The 14837-nt window shown below is 39.9% G+C and overlaps 2 protein-coding genes across 2 annotated transcripts; one reads left to right on the top strand and one right to left on the bottom strand.

Moving 5' to 3' along the window:
- The first annotated feature begins 19 nt into the window (after positions 1–19).
- LOC126608145 (mannosyl-oligosaccharide glucosidase GCS1-like) lies at positions 20–7665 on the top strand. The gene is made up of 22 exons (XM_050275947.1): positions 20–388; positions 473–546; positions 859–1110; positions 1401–1575; positions 2186–2272; positions 2383–2451; positions 2568–2664; positions 3049–3131; positions 3630–3737; positions 4162–4283; positions 4457–4564; positions 4662–4735; positions 4997–5122; positions 5454–5521; positions 5720–5869; positions 5947–5997; positions 6181–6237; positions 6371–6520; positions 6614–6705; positions 6821–6930; positions 7014–7077; positions 7182–7665. Exons 1-22 carry the CDS (start codon positions 77–79, stop codon positions 7321–7323), a joined length of 2571 nt encoding a protein of 856 aa, XP_050131904.1. The 5' UTR covers positions 20–76; the 3' UTR covers positions 7324–7665.
- Positions 7666–11241: 3576 nt separating this feature from the next.
- On the bottom strand, positions 11242–14295 carry LOC126607594 (nuclear pore complex protein NUP54-like). Its single transcript, XM_050275252.1, has 9 exons — positions 13695–14295; positions 13527–13580; positions 13220–13279; positions 13009–13119; positions 12519–12584; positions 12353–12439; positions 11890–11991; positions 11647–11796; positions 11242–11563 (listed from the first exon to the last, which is right to left on the bottom strand). Exons 1-9 carry the CDS (start codon positions 14118–14120, stop codon positions 11447–11449), a joined length of 1173 nt encoding a protein of 390 aa, XP_050131209.1. The 5' UTR covers positions 14121–14295; the 3' UTR covers positions 11242–11446.
- Between the last annotated feature and the right edge of the window lie 542 nt (positions 14296–14837).

A 14837-nucleotide genomic window follows, 5' to 3' on the forward strand; every position in this document is an offset into this window, starting at 1 on the left:
AATTACAACACCCCCAATTTTTAACACTTCCCTCGACTTGAAAGTTGAAACAGATAACGGATACTAAAAGTCTAAAATGGCCGGAACTGGAAGAAGCTCTCGGAGCAGAGTCAGCTCCTCCAGAGACGGCATTGACGGAGACGCCGTTCCTCTCCGCCCAACTCCCAATTTTCGGCCGCAGAGAGGTAGCAGAGGCAGAGGCAGAGGCAGAAATCAAACTTCAATCGGAACTTTCAACGTCGATCTCAAAGTCCTGCTAGGGCTCAGCGCGATCGCCTTCTTCGCCGTCTTGTATTTGATCATCAACCTCATGACCCATGCCGAACAAGCTCAGACGCCGAGGGTCGTCACGCCCTTCCCGGCTCCAAAGCTCATGGACCTCCCTCAGGTACTCGATTTTTCTTCGTTGACTATCAGACTATGTAATGTGTGAATTCTGTAAGTTGATTGTGCATTTTACCGGTTGTGGCAGTTTCAAGGTGAGCACAAGGAGAGCTTGTATTGGGGAACATATCGCCCGAACGTTTATCTCGGAATCCGGGCTAGGTATGCCTTTTGCATTGCCGATCATAAATTTCTTTTCTTGAATTGTTTGTTTAGAATTCATGTTCATTTAGTTGATATCGTAGGTTGTGTCAGGAATTTTGAGCATAAATTTATGTTTTGGTAGTAAGTTTTGTTCCTCTTGTCACTAAAACTAGGCACTTGATCAAATTGTTGATCAACATTTGTTTCTTGATGTCCACGATCTTGCACTTTATCGCATTTCACTATGTTGACGGATGCATTGCATTTTCTTTTATGTATTTTAGACTTTGCGAATGATGTGGTGGTAATTATAGCTGTTGCACCTTGCAGGACTCCCCGGTCTTTGATAGCCGGGTTAATGTGGATTGGTATAAAGGATGGGAGGTATTTCATGCGGCATGTTTGCCAAGATTCTGATGATCTGAGTAAATATGGTTGGGCACAACATGATGGGCGTAGTTTTGGACATCAAGTCATTGTTGACCAGGACTTGAACTTGGGAACAAGTTTCTTGAAATCCAAGGGTGAAGACAGTGGCTATGGCGGAGATTGGGCAGTTCAAATTGATGTGCAGAACCACAAGTAAATAGCCTGGCTTAATTCTGGAATGTTTGCTTTATTAAATGGACAGGGTATAGGCATAAATGAGGTGAATTTATGATTGATTGGACGGTGTGAGGATTATACTTACCAGTATGCTGATGTAATGAAGCAAAATGCGTAGAGGTTTTTTTTTAATTTCTCTGTTGGGCGTTGGGACCCTTCCTAGGTGGGGGCACGGTTGTGGCATTTTTGTTTCTAACAATAGATGGAATTGACCAGGCATTCTTTATACATGAATCTTCTATTGACTCTTTTCATCATGCTTCCAGATCTAGAGGGAATGAGGAAGCTTCAAGAAGTGCACATCTCTTTTTCTATTTGGCCGATGAAGATGGAAATACTCTAAATTTAGGTGGAGATACCTTGGACAGTCATGAGAACCCTCTCCTTGCATCTGGTTCACGGATGGACATTGGAAATTGGCAGCTACATTTAAAATCACTGGTAATGTTATGAAGAGACTGAGATAAAAAAAGTATATCTTTTATTTTGAAGGACAAAGTCATATGAATTATGATGAGGAAATATATTTCCCTGAACGTCTTCTTGGTCTACCTCATTAAGATAGGATCCATTGAATACTGCTAGAGTGTCCTGCTCTTTGTGGTATTCGTGTTAATAGCTAAAAATAATTAATAATCTGGTTAAATTTGTGGATAAAAATTCATATCCTTTCTTACAGCTGGAGTATTTATGATAAATTTCACCTCATGTCTCTTGGACAAATCAATGTCAGTTCCGGCCAGGGACAGCAAAGATAGGTTCACATGTGCTAGACTAGAGCCAACGTGAAAATTAGGAACAAATTGGACAAAGTAGGAAAATCTTTAGAACATGAGGGGAAAAAATGGAAAACCCTCTAATAATTTACCCAACAAACCCGCCCAGCCCACCCCATCCTAACTTACCCCCATCATTAGGTCACAGACACCCCAAAGTTATGGCTTGTCCGTCACTGGTTCCACCTAATCTGCGTTCTTACTCATTTTTCAATTGCTGTATATTGTTGAAGGCTCCAATACTGATCCATTACTTCTCTGTGTTTCCTTTTCAGGACGATTTGGAAGTTCATTATGCTGGTTTTAAGACGCCTCATATTCACAACTTATCAGATCTTGTTCAGGAGACTCTTGGACTACAAGTATATCAGAGTTTCATGACACATTTTATTATATATCCAGAAATATAAATCAGCTTTTTAATATCTACAATTCTTGCCTTGAATGCCTGGATTCGCTTCCATGTTTCTAGGTAAGGAAGTTTGGTCGACTGCAGCTACCTGATACATATGTTGACTCTCCAAATATTCTAGTTTTTCAGGTACATGGTGGTAAAGAGTAATACTTTTTTAGTCTAACTAATCATTAATCATTATTTTTCACTCTTGATTTTTCTTTCTCATCTACCATGTCCTGTGGTTTCTCATTATTATGCAGATTTCTGCTAGGGCTCCTTTCAGGACAGATGTTGCATTCATATCTGGAACTCGTTTGGAAAGTTCAAGAGTAGAAGAACGTGTCAGCAGCCTTACAGGTTCGTCTTCCATATAATCATGATAAGTAACAATGATAGAAGCACAAGAGGGTTCCAGTTCCGCTGAGTACACGAAAGCATCTAAGAGACTTGAAAATGTGAGAATCATTAAATAAATCGAGCTCTGTGTCAGGCTTCCATTAAGGGGTCATGAGGACTGAATAATTGATGTTTCACAATCATGAACTCAAATGTTGATCCCAATGTTATTCGTCCAAGTCTTAATGCTGTTCCTTCAAATTTCGGCTTTGTGAAGAACCAGAAATTAGTATCTTGCTTTCTGCTATTCTTTAATATCTCTGTGTGCATTTCATGATTTCATGATTGACTTCCAAGTTAATGTTATATTGCCCTTAACTTTTAGTTAGTTACTCTATAATCAAGGTACCTCACTGACCAATCAACTGAAGGAGAAGCAAAGAGAATTTGACACAAAATTTGAGAAGAGCTTTAATCTGGTTGACAAGGTACTTTGGAAATCAGTTTCCTAGGACAGTGTATGTTGTTACAAACTATTGAACTGTGTCTGCTATTTGAATGTCATGTTGAAAGTGAAATATTAATATGTAGTCACACGATGACATGAAACATTGAGTGTTGTTCATTGATATACTCGTGATTTTGGATGACATGGTGAAAAAGAATAAGCCAGTCCATCCTGGTAGCTTAATCTGATGAGTTTGTCCGCCTTTTTCAATTTTATGTTGTCTCTATAGGAGTTTGGGAGTCTTTACTGTCTTTTGGCCACACAAGGAAAAACCTTTATGGCATTAGTGGGCATGTCTTGCATTTCAGTAGGACAGTTGAGGCTGATGTTCTACATATGCAGTTACAAACACCGACATTAAAAAATTTAACAAAACTGAGATAGTTATGTACATCATGAGAATTGAAGTTTCACATAATGTGCTTAAATATAATCATGCAACAAAAGACTTCTAAACTCATTGTTACTATGCTTTCAGGTTGATTCTGAATCTATTGTTGCTGGTAAGGCTGCTATAGCAAACTTGTTGGGTGGCATTGGCTACTTCTTTGGCCAGTCAAAAATTGGCGTCTCTGGGGATATGTTAGTAAGTTATTGGTTACCTCTATTGTGCTACTGGTCTTCCTTTTAAAACTTTTTACTTTTCCTCTGTTTTCACAATTTTGTTTCTTAAAGAAAAAGACTTCATTTTCCAGTTTCCCTCTTTATTTCCATAATTTAGGAAAAAAAGCATCACATGACTAATTGCATGATCACACATGCTAATGGTTCCTGCTTAACTCAGTGTTAGTGAAATCCACCTCTTTTGCTTCCAAATATGAGCTAGTGCTGGAATGAAAAGCCATGATGTTCACAACATTTTTAGAATATGATATCAGTGAGTTTTCATCACAGTAACTATTTTCTGACAGAATAGTTAATTGAAAGTGACCAAATTATTTATTATGCCTGGTAATCAAATCATTGTGGACATCTGACAAAATCATACAGCTGGCCATTTCCTCTTGCAGCCGGGAAGTCATGATAATTCTATCTTATATTGGCCTGCTGAGCTTTACACAGCTGTTCCAAGTCGACCGTTTTTTCCAAGGGGATTTTTGTGGGATGAAGGTTTTCATCAACTTTTGATCTGGTGAGTTGTGTTTTTCAATATGCATGTTACTCCAATTTGTCTCAGTTAAGCTGCCGCCTTGTAATTTCCTGAAAAATTTTAAAAATATAAAGTTAAGTACCTTATGTCAGTGTAGATGCCTACTTCCTCGAAAATGGATACTCTTTCATATATGTATCCTTAATGTTGAGCAGGCGTTGGGATACACATATTTCCTTGGACATCATAGGACACTGGTTAGATCTGATGAATATTGATGGATGGATTCCACGTGAGCAAATTTTAGGAGTTGAAGCTCTAAGGTAAGATTCTTGTGACCTTGTCCAAATATGTGTATATGTCAGCTTAGATTTTGTCAGTGTAAGTAGAATGTAAGCTTTTTTTCTGGTGTACCTGCAGTAAAGTCCCAAGTGATTTTGTTACTCAGCTTCCAACAAATGGAAATCCACCAGCTCTGCTTTTGGCGTTGCGTGGTAACTGAATTTTTTTCTTTTCCTTCTATTAAACCTTTCTGTCCATGCAAAATTGGAAAGACTATTTTGTTGTCCATACCGTAACCCCCAAAAATTTTAACTTTAGTTGTTCAAGAACATTATGTTGTGAGACATATGTTTGAACTTTTGACTTCCTAGTTTCTTTCCATATCCCTCAAAATGTATATTGTTTACCTGAAGATTTAGGTGGTTTGATGTATAGATTATTTATGATGTGGTCTGAAAGTTTGCTTCTTCCAGACCTAGTTCACGGCTTAAAGAAAAACAAGTTTACTGCTGCTGAAAGTGATGCAATATCTTCATTCGTAGAACGAGCTTTTGTTCGTCTAGAAGCATGGTTTCAATGGTTCAACACTACCCAGTCAGGTATATAAGGGTTTGTCAATCTTAAGTCTCTGCCACGGGTGTTTCTTTATAGGAGGACAAGGGCCATTATGCATGTGTATGGTCTGTTGTTTTACTGAGTGATATGTTTACCCAAGGGCACATCTTTGATAAGTCACGATTCTGGGAAATGGAATCAAACACCATGAGTCTGAAATGTGTATATGCATGCACACTTGTGCTTGTGCTTGTATGCGTGTGGTGGAGTGTGTGGCTGTGGCCACGTGTTTGTCTTACAAACTTGCTAAAGTCAACTTTCGTTTTTGACTCTTGAAATCTTTTATTTATTTGGAGTATGATTCGATGAACACAGGGAAGGAAGTGGGCAGCTACTATTGGCATGGGAGAGACAACATAACAAATAGGGAACTCAACCCGAAGGTTCTGTTTTGGAATTTCGGACTCTGTTAAAAACTTGATTTTAAACAAAAAACAGTCTCTCCTTCTGTTTTAACTTTGCAAGAGTGGTATTATTTTTGTCATCATATACCTGAGTTGCTCAGGTTTGGATCAAATTAAGTAAAACTTCCTGTTTAAAGACACTGCTAATAATCCGAGATTTTATTATGGCATCTCCAGACGCTGACTTCCGGATTGGATGATTATCCACGTGCTTCCCATCCTAGCGAGGATGAGCGTCACGTAGATCTTAGATGCTGGATGCTACTTGCAGCAGATTGCTTGCATTCCATTGCGGAACTGTTTGAGAAGGAAAATAAGTCTGCGAAGGTATGTAAGGGAAACAAATGCATCTGGAGACTCTACTTGGATTTATCAAATACTTAACATAGAACAAAAGTATGCAGGAATACAGTGCTACGGTTAAGTTACTATCGGATTTTGAAGTACTGAATCAGGTTAGTTTGTCATTATTGTGTCTATAGTTAATTGTGGCATATTTCCACGCCATCATTTTGTTTTTTGGCATTTGTTTGGGGATTATAATTTCCGACAACCACATCTTCATGGTGAATTACTATTTTAGACTTTCAGTTCATTGTATTTAAATTTATATCTTATATGCTCCTGATGATGAACAGATGCACTATGACGATGCATATGGAACATATCTTGATTTCGGAAATCATACGGAAAAGGTATGCTACTTGCATGTAGTAAATATAATTCCTTTTTTCTTCTTGGTTGTGAATGTCTACAATTGGATAGCGTTTTTGCTTTTCGGTAACAATAGTTGCATGCTAAAATTGGGCATTGGTTTGATCATACTAGGTTCGTTTAGTTTGGAAAGAAACGATGACAGGACACAATTATGCAACTCGAGAGCTTGTACGGGAGGTATTGGAAAGCCCCAAGCTGAGACTGGTTCCTCACATTGGCCCTGTTAGTCTATTCCCCTTCATTGGAAGGATTATACCGGCTGTAAGTTTTTTTCATCTGGTTGAATATTTTTCCAATTATCTAGTATTATTGTCATGTTACCATTCAGACCGCTTTTTTCATGTTTGATTATAGGATTCAAAGGTATTGGTAAAACAGCTAGACATTATATCAAATCGGAGTATCTTATGGACAGATTTTGGACTCCGCTCTCTTGCCAAAACAAGGTGATCAAGTACAGATATGTTAACCGTATTGGTCTCTTGGTTGAGTTAATTTTCTCGGACTTCTGAAGACCATGTTAATTCGGGAGCACTAAATCTTTGATCTTTTACGTGACAGTTCCTTGTACATGAAATACAACACAGAGCATGATGCGCCTTACTGGAGGGGTCCAATATGGATGAACATGAATTACATGATTCTTTCGTCGCTCTATCATTACTCTCGAGGTAAGCAGCTTAACGCCTCCTGCAATGTAAAACAAAGTTTTGTTTCTTCATGTATAACTGTCTTATGGTTTGAATCGTTGCAGTGGATGGACCGTACAGAGAAAAAGCGAGAACTATCTATGATGACTTAAGAGGCAATTTGATTAGGTATTGTGAGACATTTTCTACCCATGTAAATTGTAATGCCCTATTTATTTTTTGTGCTTAACCTGCTATATTCACTGGATTTAAACGCGTTTCCACTGTTGCAGAAACGTGGTGAAAAATTATCACAAAAGCGGGTTCTTCTGGGAACAATATGATCAGAAGAACGGCAAGGGAAAGGGCGCACGCGTATTCAATGGCTGGACATCTCTCGTGTTGTTAATCATGGCGGAAGCTTACTCTAGCTAGAGCGCACAGCGTAAGAACAAAAATTGGTGGTTGGATTCTGAAATGTACAAGGGGGCAAGGCTCCGTTTATAGCACAACGTCGAAAATGCCAGAATGAGCAAAATTTGGTGTAATCTAGCCTGAAGAGAATAGTATACCGATAGCGTTATTACTAGTACTGATACAATAGAGCCTTAGAAGCGATTTTGGTTGTTAGAAAACACTTTTAGCCGGTTCAGATTTTTCAGCAGCAGTCTCAAAGTGTCAAACACTAAAAATGATATATTTGTAGTGTGACGTGAGACCAAGGAATGTAATCTACCCATTGCTGAATTTAATGATCATTTTAAAATGATTGAAAAAGCTTTTTTTGGAAAAAATGTCTTTGGGTTCCATAAACACTCGAAGTTCTTCGTACACCAAAACAGAAAACTAAAAACAATAACACGATTGAGAATCGAGATAATAAGAATTTTAGTTGACCGATTGAGGTTGGTTATCCCTTGTTCATGGGCGGATGATGCGGCCATGCGTGCATGCAGGGTGCGTTTGGTACGTGGGACGGGACGGGACGAGGCGTTCCGTCCCGCGTTTGGTGCGCCAAAAATTGGTGGAACGGGCTGTTCCACGGGACAGATTTTAGGTGTTTTTGCGTCCCACCTCCCCCCTGGAATGGGTTTGTTCCACGTCTGTGGAACACAATGTTTTACCATTTTAAGACAAATATACCCCATGTCTTTTTCAAAAATTACGCTTCGTTCCGTCCCGTCCCGTCCCGTCCCATCTGCGTACCAAACGCACCCGCAAGGACCGCAAGGTGGTGGGAACATATTTTTCATATTTGCTGCTCTCTGTTGATTCATCATTACCGGCGACGGCGAGTACACTTAATAACCCCGATGTGCCTCGTGTCGTTCGTACTCCGTCGCCGTCATGTGTCGCTGTTGCTGTTGGTAACAAGGATGCCAAGGCACCATCCTTCCTGATAATGGAGGAGCCATTGGATGACTGCCCATGGGGCCGGCGATACAATTCGGTCGATCGCTTTCCTCCGTTGCTTTGTCGTTGCATGTAAGTTCTCCTCCTCTCGTATCCTTTTTGCCTCCGATCTTTCCCTTACCACGTTGTTTTTTATTCCCTCCATTGCTATTCATTCGACTAGAGTTAGCCCGATCTCCGCCATGGCTATGAACATCGCAATCATCAAACCCTAACAGGGGCTTTAGTCTTCATGAACCTACTACAGTTTAAGTCTTAATGAAAAATTTCATCCTCAATGAACCGAAAAAATGAGACTAAATCCACTAGGAGCTAGCAACTTCCTTTCTTGGCAGCATAAAATTGGGCTACATCTAGTTCCAAAAAACCATAGCTCCCACAAAAAAAAGTAGTATCTCATGTGAGCAAAATTCTATCACTCTCCTTACACTTGCAAATACATTTATACTCTCCTTTATTCTTTCTTTTTTTACTTATGTTTCTTACAATTTGGCTGATATATGATTGTTTTAAATTTCATAAAATTAAAATTTCAATTGATTTAACGTTCATGGGCATTGGTGGGTGAAATTTTCAAATAATTTTTTTTCAAAATTGTATGATACTAATTTACCAATTGGTGCTAAGTAAATAGTTGTGTTGTACGTGAAAATCAAATTAATTCAGAAGGCGAAGTTGGAGTTTGTATCTTTTAACGGATGAGATTGAGATAAGAGACTCTAATCAAACAAACCCCCTCTTACCATAATACACAACCACCTCTTTCAGCTACCCTCAAGGCCGTCCCTAAACTTCGTAGATTCTATTGTATAAACGAATAATTGTCGGTGGGGTCCACCAGCAAGAGCACCAGACTATCTCGGACTGCACTAGCTTCAGGGACTAAGCTGGACTGGCTTGGCTTAGACTAAGCAGGACTAAAAATAATGAAGTGTTTGGTATGGCGCCGGATTAATAAGCCAGACATGAAAAAATATTAAATTTTATATTATAAAATTTTATTTTGTAGTTATTTTAAATTTAAAAAAACCTAATTAAATTGCTTCTATATTCTCTATCCAAGAAGGACCCAGATGCTTCGTCTACCAATTCAATTGCCATCAATTTTTTTTAATTTCCTATCGCAGCAACTCTCCAACACCAACAATAAAGAAATACCCAGATGTTCTATCCCAATTCAATTGTTTATCTATTAAAGCGATTCAATTGCTTCCCTACCGCAGCAACTCACTAGTCTGCGACAACAGATTTTCGAAGACTCAATCGACCCAGAAATAACCAAACCCGAAAGAGAGAGACCCAGAAATACCCAGTTTTTTAAGCTGCCACACACCCAGCACCATCAACAACGCTTCCCAGAAGAAAAAAAATGGCGTTGTAACCGCCGTTTCCCACCGGCGGAGGAAAGGATGCGCCGCAAGAGTGGTGGGAATCAATTTTGGGGGCTGCAGAGGAATGGCTGCATCACATGGATTTGTGACGAGAGAGAGAGACGCATGCGGAGAAAAGGTGGGCTGAGGTCGTTGATTCGTTTCTTTGTTAGTCCTGCTTAATACCAAGTGAAACGGTGGGACTAGATATTGAGGTTTAGTGAAATGCGGGGCGCCTCGTAGTCGAGGCGAGTACCATTAACTCTAATCCAAGACCATGTCAAACACGGGACTATAGTCCTAGTTAAGCCAATCCCTGCTAGTCTATTCTAAGGTGTAACAAACACACCCTTAGGGTGTGTTTGTTGTACCGGACTGTTTCGGACTGGACTAGCTGCAGGGACTAAGCTGGACTGGCTTAGACTAGACTAAGCTAGACTAGCTTAGTGAAACGTTTGGTGCAGTGTCGGACTAAAAATAAGGATAATGAAATAGTTATCAATGTTCGAAAGAAACGGGGGGCTTTTGAGCTCTCAACGTCAAAAGAAACTCAACTAATTTTCAGACATTGCAACCACAGTTGGAATCAAACATGCATCCATAACCCACAATCTATGGCAAATAAAATTACGATTCTTCATCAGTTTTCTCAACAACCAAACAACTTGTAAAATATCCATTGAAGAACAGCACAATCAACATTTCCAAATCTTTATCTTCAATGTAAGAACAACATAAATTCGAAGAATAAATGTAAAACAAAAAATGACCAAAACAAAAGAACCGATCTATATCACCAATTATTCAAATCCAGAAAACCCAATTGAACCCAATTAAAAATAAACCCAAACAATCCAATTTTCCAGCAGATCTTTTAAACTAGACAAATTGTTAAAATCCCAGATGACAAGTTCACTGCTTGGATCCCAAAGATCAAAAGAGAGTAGTGCTTGGAAAAACCCAAATTGATCCAATTTCTCTAGCAGATCTTTGCAATCCGTTTTTGCCTTCAAACCTCTGTCTTCGAACCTCAACTTTCAAACCTAGCCTTCGGTCGTCAACCCCAGCCCTCAGCCGATCGTAATATCAAGTAAACTTTCTCCTTTCTAATTGGTCCACGGATCGAGCCCGACCCATCGGTGGTGGTAAATAGATTTTGGGATTCAGGTGGTGGTTTGGGTTGGCGGTGCACAGAGATATAGCAAGGGAAGATCCATGCGGGGAGAGAGTGGGAGGATTTGACGGCAAGGTCGTCCAGTAGGAAGAGAACGCGACGCGAGTAGACAAAGTAGACGAAGCAAAGAGCGGTCTTAGCAGTCCGCTTCATTTTGGGGGGACTATTTGAGACCCTCTAGCGAGATCGATAGTCGGGACGAGTCCCACCTAGTCCCACTAAAGTTAGTCCTTGTGATTAACAAACACAACACTACACTAACTTTTAGTCTAGTGAAGGTTAGTGAAGCCAAACAAACACACCCTTATAGTATTACAGAAAAGAAAAAGGAAATTGGGTAATCCCGGTTTCTCGCAAATTACAAGTGCATCTCCTTCTTGCAACGACCATTGAAACTTTGGAAAATAAGAGTTAATGTTCATTGCAAATGATGCTGCAAGTATAACACTGAATCTCATCTCTGGTGGCCAGCTGAATTGATTTGCATAGTTTAACTCGACCTCTGTTAATGATTCAGGGGTTATCGATGCTGAATCAAACGCGAAAATTTAAATCAAAATATTACAATTAACAAACCAACAATTTGTTTCATTTTCCCGTCTTAGCTCCCGTTCTGTGTTGTTTCCATATCCTCGGCCATTATAATCTCCATATCCCTAATATCTCGCTTCAAAACATTGCCGAGTCTCGCAACGGCTTCCGTCTGCTGCTGTAACACCTGCTCCACATAAAAAGTACACTCATTTAACCAATTCTGATGTTATTATATAAAGCAAGTGTTTCAAACTAGTCTGCTCTTACCTCTTGCATAGCAGCAAGACTCTGTTCATGTATTTTGGTTGATCCTGGAAGATAACCTAAACCACTGCCACCAATAGAATTCTCTTGGACACGGGATATGGTTAATAGGTTTTGCACCCTCCTAGAAAGCTCAGCTCCTGATCCTTTCAGCTGGAAATCCATCTGCTTGTTAGTATCTTCACCCAATGACAGACAAAGAGTAGGATGCACATAAGAGGGATAAGGGGCATAATAATAACGTACCTGTCTTGTAACTGCAGCTAACTTCTCAGCCAACTCTGCTTCACCTTTCATTAAAGGCAGTCGGAAACCCTTGCCCTCTAGTGCCTCCAGTATTCTCATCACCTTTTGGAATAACAAAAGAGAACAAAGATGTTAAAAACACTTGGCAAAATACAAAATGCATAAGCTACCTGCACAAACATGATTTAAACTCTCCAAGCAAACAACAATCATAAATCCGGCCCTCTAGATGTTGGTTAAGCACTGTAAGTCACAGGGCCAGATTGCAATGACGGTATTTTATTCTAAGCCAACTTCAAAAACAACTTGGTCAATAAAGGACAATGAGGTCTGAACCTTATTTTACTTCATTACTATGTGAAGCTTTTAGCTTAAGGTAGACTAGAAAATTACAAGGTACTGATGAAACCCATCTTACTTGTTATTCACAGTTTTTTTAATATATTGGAGAAAGTGTACCCACCCTCAAAAGGCGCCTTTGAAGACCTTGTTCTTTTTGTCTCATTCTTTCGATCCAAGGAAGAGTGTCAGCTTGAAAATGCCTTTGAAGCTGCAAATGGTAAAAGATGTGAGACCCATTTTCAAATTATGTGGTAATAGTAGATGCACATTTGAACAATAAAAGGTACCATCTTGACGTTGCTTTGGGTCATTTGCAATCTCTCAGCATCTGAAAGAAGGACTTCATCTTGGAGCTGCATCAATTCAGTTTGACAACATCAGACATTAGTACATGATAACGAATTTCTCCAAATATATACGTTGGTGTCACCAACTGGTTCTTGCAATTTTTTTCTACTCAAACCCCATATTAGTTTAATACTTGCATAATAGCAGTGATCCAACCATAGACATGGGACAGCAACTCTAGTGGGTAACCGACAATTTTACAGAATAGTTTACCAAGTCTCAGTCAGTAACTGCCATCTCAGAACTCATAAATATCCCTGGACGGTAACATCTTAATCCAAAATTGGCATTCACGAACACCAACCAGTGAATTTTAAGTTTTAACAACAAAAAGACTCAAAATATTACTTAAATGTACTATTTCCAAGTAGCAATAACACACAAAATGCTCTAAACAATATCTCTATGCTTCAAACTAACAACAATTACCTTCAGTCGTTGAGAGAGATCTTTAAAACCCTGAACAAGCTGAGGCCACAGGCGTTCCCTATCAGTACTTTCCAGACCTTCAAGCTTCGCCATAGCCTCTGCCCACATTATCTGGCAATGCAAACTATTCTCCAAACTTAGCCAGAAAAAAGAAAAAAAAAAAAAAGCCAGATAATCCCACTAGGAAATAAAAAGGGAACAATAAACTCACATCCGATACACCAGCAGGCTTCACCCTGAACTGCGGATCAGTTACGCTAAACAGCAAATGCTGCAAAAATCAAGACAGTCATTCATTTCTCACACGAATCTCCGAAACTAGGTTTCTCAAAAGCAGAGGAAGATAATAAATTAGGGGTTTAAATCAAACATGAACTTAATCGATTCAGCACCTTCAAAATTCACAACCTTACTGCCATTTTCTCAGGAACCAAACAGACAGGTACAGATATCAAGGGCGTGAAGCCAATGCATTCGAAAATCTAACAAAATTAATGCAACAAAAATTAGAAAAGAACCTTAAAAGCATATTTAGGGTTTCCAGGCTCGTCCTTGTAAGCATCAACAATTGCCTAGCAGAGAAAACCAAAATCCGTCAAATCAAAACGAAAAGTGAAAGCTGGGGTTAGGTTACGGTTTTGGCACTGAATCATCAATTAAAAGAAAAGAAAAAAGGAAATGCTTACTTGAATATCGCGATCGGCGAGAGAGAAAGGGAGAGGAGCGACAGGAGCCATCTGAGTCGTCAATTGAGAATTAGGGAAGGGCGTCGGCTGCTGCGGCGTAGAGAACGGAGCCTGAAACCCAAAGCCGCCAGCAGACTGAGGCTGCTGAAACGACGGCGTTTGCTGCTGTTGCTGTTGCTGCTGAGTTTGAGAAGAGAACGGAGTGCTGAATAAGGAGCCGCCGAAGCCACCGGCGGAAAATGCAGACGTCGACGGAGTTCCAAAGGCCGGGGTCGAAGGAGTAAAGAACGATGGGGTCGAAGATGGCGTACCGAATGCCGGGGTCGACGACGGAGTCCCGAACGCTGGGGTCGACGACGGCGTGCCGAACGCTGGGGTCGACGACGGCGTCCCGAAGGGGGACGACGAAGATTGAGCTCCGAACATTGTCGCCGCTGCGGCTGATCTCACTCGCTGTTGAATGTAGAGAGAGAGAGTGGTGTAGCTCAGCTGTTCGACGTTTTGCCTGTGCCTGCTTTTGGTTTCTTTGTCCCCGCTTTTTCTCTCACTAGATTTAAAGAGCGAGCAGGCGCAGCGGTGTGCGCTCTCAGTCTTTTTCCCTCTCGTTCACATTAATCAAATGATTTTGGGGTTCTTTTTAATTTCAAAATTTTGGGGGCTCTTTTATATTAAAAATTTTATTTTTGGGGGTTTTTTTCAATTTTTTTTTGTAAGGGGGACAACTGGTGACAAGGCACGGTTATTCATCAATATCAGACTTGGAAAGGCTATAGGAAATTTCTCCGTACCCGTGCCACAATCAAGCAAACTCATCAGTTCGAAGCATCAAACTCGGGCCCTCTCACATTTTTTTGTTTATTGGAGCTGTAGTGCGCGCCCTTACCACTGAGCCACTTGCTATGGTTAATTTTATGTTTAATGTTAGTTGAGGACAATTATGTATCAATGAGAGATTAACCAATGTAGATTTATAAAATCCAATTGAGGGGGACGTAGAAAACCTAGGTGCAACAATCCTTTCTCCTTTGATTCTTTGGAGGACGGTTGGTGCCTCGACAAGACTGTTGACGAAGAGCTAATCTCGCCTAATACTTCTCTACAAAAAATTTATTAAAAAAAAAATTTGATTCATTTGTAATCGAG

This window comes from Malus sylvestris, chromosome 16 (assembly GCF_916048215.2).
Source record: "Malus sylvestris chromosome 16, drMalSylv7.2, whole genome shotgun sequence".
NCBI classification, from domain to species: domain Eukaryota; kingdom Viridiplantae; phylum Streptophyta; class Magnoliopsida; order Rosales; family Rosaceae; genus Malus; species Malus sylvestris.

What these genes read in the sequence shown, in the direction of transcription:
- LOC126607594 (XM_050275252.1), bottom strand. Translation starts at nt 14,120, where the DNA reads ATGTTCGGAGCTCAATCTTCGTCGTCCCCCTTCGGGACGCCGTCGTCG. An exon ending in AGCCTGCTGGTGTATCGGAT is followed by an intron (nt 13,120 to 13,219) that starts GTGAGTTTATTG and finishes TTGCATTGCCAG; the next exon opens with ATAATGTGGGCAGAGGCTAT. An exon ending in ATCTCTCTCAACGACTGAAG is followed by an intron (nt 12,585 to 13,008) that starts GTAATTGTTGTT and finishes GAATTGATGCAG; the next exon opens with CTCCAAGATGAAGTCCTTCT.
- LOC126608145 (XM_050275947.1), top strand. Translation starts at nt 77, where the DNA reads ATGGCCGGAACTGGAAGAAGCTCTCGGAGCAGAGTCAGCTCCTCCAGA. An exon ending in CAAATATTCTAGTTTTTCAG is followed by an intron (nt 2,452 to 2,567) that starts GTACATGGTGGT and finishes ATTATTATGCAG; the next exon opens with ATTTCTGCTAGGGCTCCTTT. An exon ending in TCGGAAATCATACGGAAAAG is followed by an intron (nt 6,238 to 6,370) that starts GTATGCTACTTG and finishes TGATCATACTAG; the next exon opens with GTTCGTTTAGTTTGGAAAGA.